The sequence below is a fragment of the Paroedura picta genome, chromosome 1, assembly GCF_049243985.1.
Source record: "Paroedura picta isolate Pp20150507F chromosome 1, Ppicta_v3.0, whole genome shotgun sequence".
NCBI classification, from domain to species: Eukaryota; Metazoa; Chordata; class Lepidosauria; order Squamata; family Gekkonidae; genus Paroedura; species Paroedura picta.
In genome coordinates this window covers 30,445,653-30,459,529 of record NC_135369.1, presented here as the reverse complement: position 1 = coordinate 30,459,529, position 13,877 = coordinate 30,445,653, and the positions used below count along the sequence as shown (strand labels likewise).

At 47.7% G+C, this 13,877-nt stretch overlaps 1 protein-coding gene across 1 annotated transcript in view; it reads left to right on the top strand.

Annotated features, from left to right (window-relative positions):
* INTS9 (integrator complex subunit 9) overlaps positions 1-13,877 on the top strand; it is a 69,873-nt gene that overhangs the window by 20,663 nt on the left and 35,333 nt on the right. Inside the window, exons 5-9 of the mRNA XM_077331873.1 lie at positions 2,081-2,220; positions 2,987-3,073; positions 6,436-6,556; positions 7,033-7,167; positions 12,952-13,063. Coding sequence (XP_077187988.1) covers positions 2,081-2,220; positions 2,987-3,073; positions 6,436-6,556; positions 7,033-7,167; positions 12,952-13,063 — 595 coding nt within the window. The remainder of the gene's footprint in view (positions 1-2,080; positions 2,221-2,986; positions 3,074-6,435; positions 6,557-7,032; positions 7,168-12,951; positions 13,064-13,877) is intronic.

Below are 13,877 nucleotides of genomic sequence, written 5' to 3'. Positions count from 1 at the left end.
AGGGAGCTCTTTGGATGGAGCCCATCAAGCAAAGTCAAGACTGCCGGAGAAGACAATAATGCTGGGGGAAGGGAATGGCCTGACATGAGACGGCTCAATAAAGGTAGCCATGGAGAGAAGAATCTGAGCACGACTGTTCATGGTTGGGATGTTTTCAATACCGTTAATTGGTAGGGTTGTTATAAGATGGCACAAAACCCACACTTTTGATGGGCGTCCTTCTGCATTCCAAGCCATGTTGCTGTCTGGAAACGTTTTCTTGCATAGTCTAGCATTGTCCTTCATTTCAATGCTCCCAAAACCTTGAGGGAACCCTGAGGTCAGAAATTGATTTGACCATTGGCGGTGAACACCCTTGCCTCACAAGAGGTCCCAGGTTCGCCTCCAGTTTAAAATGATCTCATATCAGGTGCCAGGAAAGACCTCATTCTGCCTAAATACATCGAGAGCCCAAGCATACAGCACCGGATGGGATGAACCAGGGCTTTGGCTTCCTCCATCCATCCGTTCGCTGGGGGCATGAAGTTTTTGACCTGTTTCTGTGCCTTTTGCTTCCGATCGATGGCTCAGCCTTGTCAGCAGATAATTTCCCTGCTTGATGATTATTGAATCCCATTAGCTGCTCTGTTATAACCGAGTTAGAGGTTAAATTTCTGGTAAGGTTTCCAGATTGACATCACCAGTGTTACGGCTTACCAGTAAATATTTCTAATTATGGTCCCTGCGAGGGGATGAGGAAGCTCTGTGCAGCCTGATGCATCTTGCTGCTCTGTGCCGCAGCCCAGAGAGTCATGTCGTTGTGAGGGGGGCCCCCTGCCTGCCCCCCACCCCATTCAGGACAGGAAATCCAAGCCTATCTAGTCTCTTCTGGGAGAATTCCAGCAAGGGAAAGTCCCCCACACCTCAGTCATCAGTGTCTTTGTCCAACAACTCTTACCGTTAAGAGATTCCGTCTAACGTGCACCTGAGTTCTACTCTGCTACAAGGCCTTGTCTTCCCGCTGGAGCAGCTGAGAACAAGTGATTGTCCCATGGGTTGAGACATTCAGGTCTACGCTTGCTGAAATAAGTGGGTTGGACTGCAGAAGGACAAATGGCACTGCATGTCGTTGCAATTTGCATCTGCACAGTGGCCAGTGTAGGCTGCACTACAGCCTTTGGGCAAGAGACCCTTGCTGGGGTATCCATTCCTTTCGTGCTGCCTTCTTGCTTATCTCAGCATTGCTGAGTTTTGTTTTCAAATCCCTGATGTCCCTTATGGGGCCAAGGGGCAGTGCCACCTAAAATACAATGTAGACGCTTCAGGCTGATCCTCCATTGAGCAGGGGGTTGGACTAGGTGGCCGGGATGGCCCCTTCCTACTCTGTGGACTTATGATTGTACCCCACCAAGCCAGGCGGTGAGGCTTTTGCCCTGTTTGAAGTTAGGAGGGAATCGAACATTGGCAAAACCTGATAAGTTAGGGTAGAGCACAAGTTTCAAGTGAATAAATTGCTAGCTAGCTGGAAGCCCTATTCAACTGGGGTTTCTTCCTCACTAGGCAAGGGGTTTGCTGATGGCCAGGATAGGAGGAGGTTCATGGCTCAGCGGCAGAGTATCGGCTTTGCATGCAGAAGATCCCAAATTTTATCCCTGGCTTCTCTAGTTTACAGGATCGGGCAGCAGATGCTGTGAAAGCCCTCTGCCTGAAACTCTGCAAAGTCACTGATCTCAATAGACCTGTGGTTTGGTTCAGTATGAGGCTGCTTCATACATAATGCAAAATACTTTTCCCACCAGCAGCATGGGTTGCCTCTTAACCTCTGTTGTCTCCCGCCTGCTTTGAATTTTTGTTTGGGATTTCCTCTTGTGCGTTGCTCTGTAAAGCCTTATGCACGTTCTTGGGGTCAAGTTAATAATGCCAAAAATTTGACAAGATTTCCGTTAAAAGGCCCAACAGGTGCAGCGTAGGGGTGACATCTGTCCCTTAGAGTCAACCCAGGCTCTGTTGAATGAGAGTACAGAGATTGTGGCCCTTTATGAGTTTTTCCCGCCCTCCTCCCAACAAAACAGGGCCTGAGGATCTTCTCTCTCCTTTGCAGATGGAACTAATAGACCTGTCGACCGTAGACGTGATCCTGATCTCCAACTACCACTGCATGATGGCCTTGCCCTACATCACAGAACATGCCGGGTTCACTGGAACGGTGTACGCCACGGAGCCGACTGTTCAAATTGGCAGGTAAGGAAAATCCTCTTAGCATCGTTGGTCTAATCACCTTCAATCAGTGGCGGAAGGAAGAAGAAAGAGTTATAAAGGATGACACGGGGAAGAGGCACGTCGCTTCTCATGTTCTTCCGAGGCTTTTAAGGAGGCATTGAATGCCAGCCAAAGAAGCTGGAATGGCTCTAAGCAGGCGTTTAACCCCATGTTTGTTGAATGTTGCCGATCAGCCAACCTTTCACGCTTGTGCGAGCCCTCAAACTGAGGTGTATATGACTGAGATGTATACTTATTCATTATCCATGAATAAGGCCTACAAAGGGACTCTCCTCTGATGTTACCTCACTGACCTGAGCTGCTGATCACAAAAGTCCTCCAAATTAATAGGGAGTGGTTCATCTTGTTCCACTGTAAGATGCTGCTTCAGTTGGGAGACCAGGGAGAAAGTGGATGCTCACCCCCTGGGGAGGAAGGAAAGGAGTTCTTTGCCCATTGAAAGCAATCAGATCAAGAGGAGAAGGGCCTCGGTCTGGTTTCCCCCTTGGCATGCTAGTTTTCTGTATGCAAGGAATCTCTTATAAAGAGGAGACTGTCAACACGAAAACACCTCCCACCAGCCTGCATTCGGAAGTGGAAGAAGCCAGGGAAAGTTCTGCCTGCTGATTTTGCTGAATGTACAAATTGGCTCTCAAAAGCTTATTTTCTGGTGTGATATTGCAGTTGCCTGCCTTTTGTCCTTTGGCTGTTGGCTGATGTTATTTCTGTATTTTGTTTCTGTTCTCAGGCTTCTTATGGAGGAGCTGGTGAATTTCATTGAACGGGTGCCGAAGGCTCAGTCTGCCTCCTTGTGGAAGAATAAGGAAGTGCAAAGGTAAGTCTCGGCATACAACCCCCCTCCCCCCGGCGGAGGGGGGGTAGCTTTCTTTGGCACCCTTCTGCAAAAGGGCAGTACCACAGAGGGGAATTCCTGCTCCAGAGAAATTAGAGATGTTCTGACATCCATGCTACTAGACATGTTTACTGGTGTTCCCTCCACCACATTGCCCCTATCCTCTGCATTGCCTTGAAAAGCTAGTTTTCTACATTTCAACCTAAAGTGGTGTAGTGTACTAAGCTTGGCTTAGTACTTTGGTGCAGCATCCTCTAATCTTTAGAGCCAGGTTTGGGTCCCCATTCCTCCTCCACATGCAGCCGGATGGGTGACCTTGGGCCATACACAGTTCTCCCAGAGCTCTCTCAACCTCACCTACCTCACAGGAAAAGACCAACAAGGATTTATTCAAGGCATGAGCTTTCGAGTGCAAGCACGCTTCGTCAGACTATGAACTGACCATCATGACAGTGGGTAGGCGCTTGTAAGCTGCTTCGGGTAGTAAATAATGGGGCACAAAAAACCCAGCCCTTGTTCTTCTTTTGAAAGTGTTAGCTCCTCATAATTCCTGCCCTTTTTTGCTCCAGAGGATGGTATAGTGATCAGAGTGTTCGATGAGGTGCCGGGAGTCCCAGGTTCAAATGCCGACTCTAATTGAATCCTGCTTTGAAGTCAATCATACAGTCTCAGTCTTAACCTACTTTGCTGGGTTGTTGTGAGGGTCAAACAGAGGAAAGGAGATCGGAGCTTCCTTGGGTTCCCACTGGGAATAAATGAAAGGAAATAAGTGATCAAAGGTAGGAGACCAAGAGCCATGGAAGGCCTGTTGCCTCTTGCCCCAGGCAAAGCGCTTTAGAAGACGGGATAGAGAAAACAGGGTGGAGAGCTCTGCACTTCATGGTGCCGTGATGCCAGGCAGCTCCTTCTCGGGTCCTTCGGACAAGGGCACTCTGAAAAGCGAGTTTCATGCCAAAATGAGATCCACGCCCCCCAAGGCTGAGCTGACATTGGCAGTGCCAGTTTATTTTTAGTTGATGCCGGCTGCCATGTCGGTCCACGGACCGTGTGCAGACTGGCTCTTTCTCTTCCGTAAGGTACCTTGACGGACTGCTCGGTGGCACAATCATTTTGCTTCCCACCTGAGTCGGCTGCATGCGCCAAGAGCCGTTGTCTTTATTACTCAAAGCACTGGAGCATTTCAAGCGAAACGCTTCGCAGGGAGAGTGCTAAGTGCCCTGGAGGCTCCCCCTCCCTCCATTACTTCATGCAATCTGAGCTAATTGCTGAGCAACTTCTAATTCTACTGGCTTGGAGTTTAATTAATATAACTGAGCTTTGATGGTTTATCTGTTCCTCCTCCTCTTCTACCCTTCCTCTCCCCCCCCCCAATAATGTGGTTTTCAGGGGGGGGGAAATGCTGAAAAAGGTAATGGCTCTTGTTTGGAGAAGGGGCTTGAAGGGAGAGCCTGAGAACATGGGGGCCAAGGCTGGAGAAGGGATTCAAACTGAGAAGTGGGGGCCAATTGCCCTGTCACTGTGGCGTCAGAGATGTCATTTTGCCTGTCCCAGAAGGCTAGTGTCAGGTTCTCTTTTGGTTTGATAGCCGATTAAAGAAATGAAAGCCAACGGGCACTTCTCATAATGAGGGACATTAACAGTGGGGTCCCCCAAGACTGCTGCTGCGTAACTTGATGCATGAAGCATTTTATAAATAATTTGGAGATGGGCTAAGGTGTGAGGCAGCTAAATTCCCTGGTGATGCCCAAGTGTGATGAACTCCCAAGAAAGAACTCCCAAAGTATTTTTCCCCCCTGATTGGAGAAACGGGCAACAAAATGGCAGGTGATAGGTCTTTACCCTTACGCTCCCGCAGGATTCCCTCTTTCCCGATAGAGGATCAATTATGTCTTGCTTCATTTCAGACTGTGTTCAGCGGCAGTACCAGTACACCGCAGCGGTCCAGGCGGAAATATTCCTTAATGCTTTCTTTGGTGTTTTGAATTATGGAGGGGAGGTTCACCGACCCAGCTGAGAGAGACCCATAAATTAGGGTTTAAAAAAAAAAAAGAATCATGGAAACTTGACTTGATTTCCATAAATCATTAGAAATGGCTTGGAATTAGCTTTTGATTTAGCATCTGTTTAATATACCAAAAAAAAACCATATTCTTCTTCCTCTCTTTGGCAGCCCACAGTGCTTCCTGCCTGGACTCAGAGTACTGAAGGAGATTTATTTGCCGGGAGACGGCCTTTCTTTTTATGTGCTGTGACGCTGCCATTCACGGCTTCTCAGATGTCCTTTTCCAGCTGCCTGTATTTTTAAAAGCCCCACTGCAGTATGTGCAATGGACTGTTGAAATTATGGGAAGGTCTTAGTGCCTCTTTCAAAAATCCTATGCAGCTCAGTGCGTGTTGCGCAAACCCAGTCGGTCGTAGTGCTCGGAATGCCTTGCTAGGTGCTGAGGAACGAGAAGGGTTTTATGCTCCGAGATCATGACTCAAACGCTAAGTGTCAGAACGATCAGCTATTCCAACATGGGCCCCTATAGTCCTAGTCAAATACTCTTAATCACTGTGCCACTGTGTCATTCTCTGTCCTCCCAAAATTAAGATTTGTCCATTATTAGAATGGCCAAGGAGCTGCTTGTACTGGTTTTTGTTGTTGCTGTTTTAATGTTGGCAGTTAGATGGCAGATCTGGAAGAGGATGGCCATCTCTTCCCTCCCCCGGCAGAGGCTAATTGGAAAGAAGAGGAAGAAAGAGAAAAGCTGGTTATTTGCACCCCGCTTTTCACTACCTGAAGGAGTTCTCAAATCGGCTTAGGATCGCCTACCCTTCCTCTCCCCACCATGCTAGGTAGGTGAGACTGAGAGAGCTCTGAGAGAACTGTGATTGATCCAAGGTCACCCAGCTGGCTGCATGTGGAGGAGGAGCGGGGAATCAAACCTGGCTTGCCAGATTAGAGGCCGCCACTCTCAACTGCGACACCACGCTGGCCACTCCGGGAGTGGCAGGAAATAAAAATCAAAATAAATTAATAGATAACAAAGCCTGTTGCCTGTGGTGCATGTGATCCAGGTGGGAAAGCTCCCTTCCTCTAGCGCTCCCTGCACTTGTGCTGCTTAGAATCCAAGCCATAGTTCTTCAGCTACTGGGCTGCAGCTGCTCCAGGCTGTTTCTGGAGAGATTTGGGATGAAAGGGCCACGAAGATGCCACTTCCATACTCCTGGTGTTAATGCATTGATTGAGCCTTGGACAGCATCGGCTGGTTTTCAACGGTGATCTTACACGTCCTCGAGAGTTTGATAAGTTCAGCGTTTTGGTCTGCCAGAGTAACCCTCTTCTGATCTGCTCTCTTCAGACTGCTGCCGGCCCCTTTGAAAGATGCCGTGGAAGTGGCAACGTGGAGGAGGTGCTACAGCATGCAGGAAGTGAACTCAGCACTCAGCAAGATCCAGCTGGTCGGATACTCCCAGAAAATTGTGAGTGTCCCAAATAAAAGGCTTATTTTTTTTTTTAAATCAAGTTTTCAGTCTAGAGCAGCCTCTCCATTCTCCTCTCTTTGGAGGTGTCATAGTTTTTTTCCCCTCTCTACTATTTGAGGCTGTTTTAAAATCTAGATGGAAGCAATGAGCCAGCTGTTGATAAAAGATGCAGTTTTAAATACAGTTGTTAGCATCAAGACAAAAGTGGCTCAGACCAGAAATCCCTCCTGCCCAGTATTCTGTTTCCATCCCTGGCCTGTTTTATGTTTACTAGAATCTGACAAGAGCACCAAGGTAACAGCCCTTCCCTGTACTTTGTCTCTGGCATCTATTAGTCACTGATATACTTCCTCTGAATGTGGAAGTTCCATATAGCTATCCAGAGATAACAACACAGTTGTAATAATTCACTGAAGGAATATTTTGCATTCATCAGGTTTTCTTTTCCTTCTCTCTCCTAATGCCCCTGCCAGGAGCTTTTTGGTGCTGTACAAGTCTCTCCTCTCAGTTCTGGATATGCACTCGGCAGTTCCAACTGGATCATCCAATCGCATTATGAGAAGGTCTCCTACGTCTCAGGATCCTCGCTCCTTACTACGCATCCACAGGTAACGAACCCTTTTGTTCATCCAGAAGGTAATCCTCCAAGCATGCAATGGGGAACCCAACCTGCATGGTCTTAAAATTGCCTTGACTGCCAAAATCATGGAAAGAGTTGACGTTTCATAGCCTCGATTAATGTTACAGTCTGGGAAAGTCTCCAGCTTTTTGTACCGAGATATCAGTCAGGGGGCGTGGCTCAGTGGTGGAGCACCTGCTTGGCATGCAGAAGGGCCCAGGTTCAATCCCAGATCTCTGCCTGAGACTCTGAAGAGGGCTACCAAACTCTGGCTCTACAGATGCCAATGGACTACAATTACCATGAGCCCCTGCCAGCATGGTGGAAAGACTCGTGGTCATTGTAGTTCAAGCACATTTGCAGAGCCACAGTTTGGCCACCTCTGGAGCAGACAGTGCAGACCTTGATAGACCAGTAGTCTGCTGCAGTATAAGACAGGTTCATGTGTCCAGATGGGAATGGGAAAGCAAGTTAAGAATTGGGGCCTTTGTAGCCTATTGACAAATACACAACAGTTTCTTTTGACTACGTTCTGTCCCAAGCCCCAGGCCCACTCCTGGACCTCCTGATGGCACCTGGGGTTTGGCCATTATGTAACACAAAGTGTTGGACTGAACGGGCTGTTGGCCTGATCTAACATGACTCCTCCTGTGTCCTTAAACAGCACAGCAGAACAGTCTTAAGTACAAAGTCCTCTCTTTGAACCTTGGCCATGAATTGGCAAAGTAGCCTCGGTCAAGCCGCACTGTCTCTGCCTCTTCCAAACAATATAGACCAAGAATACTCATCTCCATTGTTACGAGGACCACAATAATAATCGTGAATTCTCTCTTAAATGCTATAATGTATATTACTTCTTCTGTATTTAAAAAAAACTTCATAAGTTTTTTTTTTTAAAGACAGGCCTGGGCCACAGGCTTGTAGTTTGCAAAAATAGGTCATTAATAAAACACCAAATATAAAGTTTCCTGCTGAAACGGGTTTTGACGCCCCAGAGACTCTCTCTCCCTCCCCACTCCATCTTTTTGAAAAATTAAATGCCGCATATTTCACTATGTAATCCTTAAAGACCGTTTCCAGGCAGCATCTCTATCACCGTTTTGAATTATCTTCCCTTGAAGGAATGATGGCTTAACCGGCTGCCAACTCTCCCACCCTGCTCGTCGAGGGCCAAGCGCCTCACAGTGCTAGCAATGTCATTTCCAGTAAATTAAGTCTCACAAGATCCATATATATCTCGTGTAGATACTTTTGTAGAGAGGTAGCCCCACATCTGGAGGGCTGGTTAGCTAGCGGGGCATAGTCTGCTCATTGAGGAGTTGCAATCCAGGTAGTGGAATAAGGGGGCATCACGTTCACAGCCATGGATATATGAAGGATGAAATGGGGGGAGGGAATTTTGTGTCCCCCACCTTCTTCCCCACATCAGCCTTGTTTTGTATGCTGTCCTCGGCTTGTTTGAAGATGCTGCTTTTCCCACCACACTTCTTTTTTTTTTTGCTTTTTTGACAATGCCAGCCAATCAGATCTGTCTCCATGTTGATGTCATTGAACCAAACTAGGATGAATCTGGGAAACACTGGAGTTGATCTGGATAGGATTTTGGACAATGGCAGATCTGTCAGTATGGAGGGAATAGAAGTATCCATTCTGCTTTGATTTCTCCTGTCATCTTCTGCAGGGAACATACTGGCAGACAGCATAGTTGTTTTAACACAGGTGAAATATATTCCCATCAGCTAGCCACTAACAGTAATTAGTCTTGCATATTATGAACTGGCTGCAATTACTGGGTTTTCTTTGAGAACAAGCCAACATAGAGCACATTACAGTAATCCAGCCATGAGGTTAGAAAAGCAATCAGTGAACCAGGTACAGATGAAGAAGAGGAGTTGGATTTTATACCATGCTTTTCAGAGAGCCAGCTTGGTGTAGTGGTTAGGAGTGCAGACTTCTGTCTAGCTGGGTATGGTTCCCCGCTCCCCCACATGCAGCCAGCTGGCTGACCTTGGACTCGCCACAGCACTGATAAGGCTGTTCTGACCAAGCAGGAATATCAGGGCTCTCTCAGCCTCACCCACCTCACAGGGTGTCTGTTGTGGGGAGAGGAAAGGGAAGGTGACTGTAAGCCGCTTTGAGCCTCCTTTGGATAGAACCAACTCTTCTACTACTACCACTACCTGGAGTCCCAAAGCTGCTTACAAACCCCTTTCCCTCTCACAACAGTCACCCTGTGAGGTGGTGGGGTTGAGAGAACTCTGAGAGAACCGTTCTGCAAGAACAGCCCTAAGAGAACTGTGATTAGCCCAAGGTGACCCAGCTGGCTGAAGGAGTGGGGAACTGAACCCAGCTCTCCAGATTAGAGACTTCCACTCTTAGCGACTTCCTCTTGTCTGCTATGCCAGCCCACTTTTTAAATACCTGGGTCCTATGAGCATGCCCAGATGTGCCACAGGATTTTTTGGCTGTTCCCTTAGTTAGCTTTAAGCATTGGTTAGATCAGTGGCCCCCAACCCCCGATCTGGGGACTGGTCTATGGATCAGTCGGTACCAGGCTGCGGCGGCTCCTCCTCCCAGGCTGCTGCCTCGGGGGCTGCCCTGCCACTCTGCTGCCAGCTCACCTTTGGTGCTCTCTAGCGGCCACCATGGCTGGGGCTCCCCCTCCGCATGGCACTGCGCAGCTGCTGCTGCTGGCAGCGCCCCCCAGTGGGTGGCAGGAAGTCTGGGGCACCGGCGGGAAAGCAAGTGGAGCAGAGGCTCAGGCAGCGGCGGCCCTCGGCAAAGACTACCCCCCCCCCCGGGTCTCAGTAAAATTGTCAAGCATTGACCGGTCCCCGGTGATAAAAAGGTTGGGGGCCACTGGGTTAGGTGACATTGTGGAGGATATGCTTAGTCATGATAGCTGAATAGAACCTCCATGTTCAGAGGTAGTATACCTATGACTATTTGCTGGGGGGGGGGTGGGCAAACAGCAGTAGAGAGTTGTTGCCTTCATGCTTTATTTTTGACCTTGCTGAAGCATTTGGCTAGTCTCCCTTGGAGGCTTGCCTAGATGTACCTGTGGCCTGATCAGAGGTTACTCTTTGTATGTTGAACTTTGTCTATGAACTGAAGCTCATATATGCGTTTTTATTATGTTGAATTGAATAGGGAAGTTCCAGTAACAGTTTCTACAAGGATCTTTTGCCCTGATACCCTGGAATACCAGTAATTTATAAAAATTGACCCTTGGCAGAGAAGGCAAAAATTTGAATTGCAGGAGCGATGGGCGGGGTGGGGGGGGGCAGTTCAGAGGGTTCACCAGAAAGTCTTTCAAAGCATCTCCAGTTGGGCAGCCCTGAGAATCGATGCTAGCCCTTTCCACTCTGTGAAAGATGAAATTATGGCAATCAGATAGCGCATAATCTTTACATAGATTTTTTTCTCAGGCAAATTTGATATTGTTTTTACTGCTTAATTGGCTTTTTCATGCGAGAAGCATTTCATTTTCTTCCTCTTGGTGTGAAAGCATCATTTAAGGGGCTTTTCTTGTCCTCTGTGCCATGCAGATTTTTCACCCTGGCCTTGCATTAAAAGTCTGCTGCTAGGATAGAGGCAGAGGAGGATGCAGAACTCCTTTTTAAAAAATTGTGTTTAAGTGACTGTGGGTAGATCAAACAACAGCTACTAGCCAGGGTAGCCAAGTACAGAGCTGTGCACAGAGACAATATACATCTGACTATAGTCCGGGCTGAGTGATAAGGCATCTGCTTTGCATGCAGAAGGTCTGAGATTCAGACTCTGGCATCTCTGGGGTTAAAAAAGATCAGACAGTAGTTGATGTGAAGAACCTCTACCTAAATGACCACTACCTCCACCTTGATGAGATGCTGCCATTCAGATTAGACAGTAGTGATCTGACTTAGCATAAAGCAGATTCATGTCTTCTGATTGTGCTGGTGTAAACCACAATGCATAGGAAGAACCGTGATAGATCATACCAAAAATCCATTAAGGTTCTAGTTCCATTGAGGTTGGATCATGGCTCAGTGGTAGAACATCTGCTTTGCATGTAGAAGGTTTCCAATTCAACCCAAAACATCCCCAGTTGAAAGGACCAGGAAGTAGACTTGGAGGAAGAGCTTTGTCTGCAACTCTGGAGTTGTCCAGTCAGAGCAGACAGCACTGATGTTGACAGGTCAATGGACTGTGAGGTCCATTCATGTGAGGTTTGGGGATTTTCATCCCAGGCTTCCTCCAAGGATCTCAGAAGGGTGCCCATGCTTTCCCCCCTGTCCATTTTGTCCTCCCAACAACATCTAGGATGAGATGCAGTGCCTGTTCCCACCTTCAAAGCAGGGAAGGGATCTGAAGGGATCTGAAGCCAGCTCTTTTAGTTCCTTGTTTGCACTCTGGCCATCATGCCCACACTGTTTCTTGAGCTCTGCCTGCCTTAACTTAGCAATACTGCTCAGCAGGTTGAACATTTTTCCATTTGTGGTGCTATCAGAGAGATATAAAGGTGTTCCTTTAGAGTAGCGGTCCCCAACATTTCTCAGGTCAGGGACCGACTCCGGGGTGAGGGGAGAGCCGACGGCCCGGGTGCTGTGAAAACGTGCACGCGCAGTTGCCAGGTGGCGCTAACGCGCATGTGCGGCAACTGCGCGTGCGCGTTTTCACCACCAGGGGCGCTGATGCGCATGCGCGGCAACTGCACGCATGCACGTTTGCGTCACCGGCATGCCGGCGGCTGCGCCTGCCTCTTCCCTTCCTTCTCACTGCTGGTGGGGGGAGGCAGGCGCGGCTGGCGGCAGCCCGGTACCATGGCCTTTGCGGCCCGGCACCAGGTTGCGGACCGGGGGTTGATGACCCCTGCTTTAGAGGACAGATGAGGCATGTTCTGCTCATCAGAGCCTCATTCTGTACCTCACATTCTATTGCACTGCCTGTGGTTTTCTGAGCTCCATCACTGACGGATTGACCCGATCTTTACTAATTCTGTGCATTATTCCAGTAGGGATATTCCAGTAGGGATATTCAATTTTTACTAGAAGACAAGCTTCCCATTGTAACAGAGAAGGTGGCTGGATTTTTGGCCGCAGTTCTGCAAGACAAAACTTGCACCTGCAAGATATAACTGGACTCTCATATTTCTTTAGAATCATAGAATAATAGAGTTGGAAGGGACCTCCTGGGTCATCTAGCCCAGCCCCCTGCACTATGCAGGACACTCACAACCCTATTGCTCATCCACTGTAACCTGCCACCCCCTTGAGCCTTCACAGAATCAGCCTCTCCATCAGATGGCTATCTAGCCTCTGTTTTAAAATCTCCAAAGATGGAGAACCCACCACTTCCCGAGGAAGCCTGTTCCACTGTCTTTATAATGATTTTGCCTTTATAATGATTTAATCTTATTAGCAACTAACTTTTCCATGTCCTATGAATGTTTCATTCTAATTCAATTCAATTCATATTCTAACTTTATCTTGTTATAGCTATTGTTCTTTGTTTAGGTTTTATTATTACTATATCACAGATCTGTTTATTCCAAGTAGTTTGAATGCATATGATTATTATTAGCTACTTGGATTATTGCTACTGTACTATTAAAGGTTTTTGAAATTTGAATTTGAGTGAGCAATGCTGGTAAAAATGTTCCTCAAAAGGGATCAGACACCCCAAGCAGTTCTGCCTGGTGTTACTCTAAGCCAGATGTGCTGGGAACTCTTCACCACCATGGGCCCAACCTGTTAATCTAAAGGAACTTGTTTTTCCAACCTTTGCCTTTCAGCCCATGGACCAAGCTTCCCTTAAAAACAGCGATGTTCTCATCTTGACGGGACTCACCCAGCTTCCCACCGCCAATCCGGACGGCATGGTGGGGGAATTCTGCAGTAACCTTGGTAGGTAGCCAGGGCAGAGGATGTATTGGGGAGGGGCAGGGGAGGCATTTGCTCTCCCTCGCTTTATAATCTGACTCATAACCCCCGTGTGGGAAATGGCTCGGCGATTCCTGGAACCAAAGTAACTGCTTGCCTCTCGCTCTCTCTTTCTGGCATAAAACTAGCAGCTGAGATTTTTTACGATGTGCCTTTGCCTCTCTCATTAATACGGTAAGTGCTTTTGAGAGCTGCAAGTTGTACCTTTCAAGGAGGGGGGAATAGTTTTGGAATGGAAACGGCATAATGATATTGTATCGTCTGCCCCTCCTTGTTTGTTCGCTAAGTGGGCCACTCGGCTGCCAGCAAGTTGTGTTTTGACCAGGCTCTGGCGTAATCTCCGGTTGTTAGCAGTGCCATATCCTGTCTGTCTCTCTCTGCCCATTTAAAAGCTTTGCACGTGCTTTGTTAAGAGCACTTCCTTTTCCTCTGCGATGCAGAGCAGTCAGTCTGCCTTCTTTCACCTGAAAGGTCTGGGCAAGGAGAAGCAGTGACCCTTGCTACACACACCCCCATTACTAGTCCAACCCTCTAATTGCTGCGTGCCTTTGTACTTTGCTTTTGGTGCACTTGTACTTAGCTTTATGTACATTTATGTTTATATATATATTTTGAAATAAAGTACTTACATGATGGTCTTTTGGTCAAATTGGCTTTTAGGGCAGCTTCTGACTTGACATTGAATACAATGAAAGAGGTCAGAGCAAATATAGAGCAGCAGCATAATTCTAGATCATGAAGATGAGTGGCTGAAAGGTTCAAAGTACTTTGTCTGTAA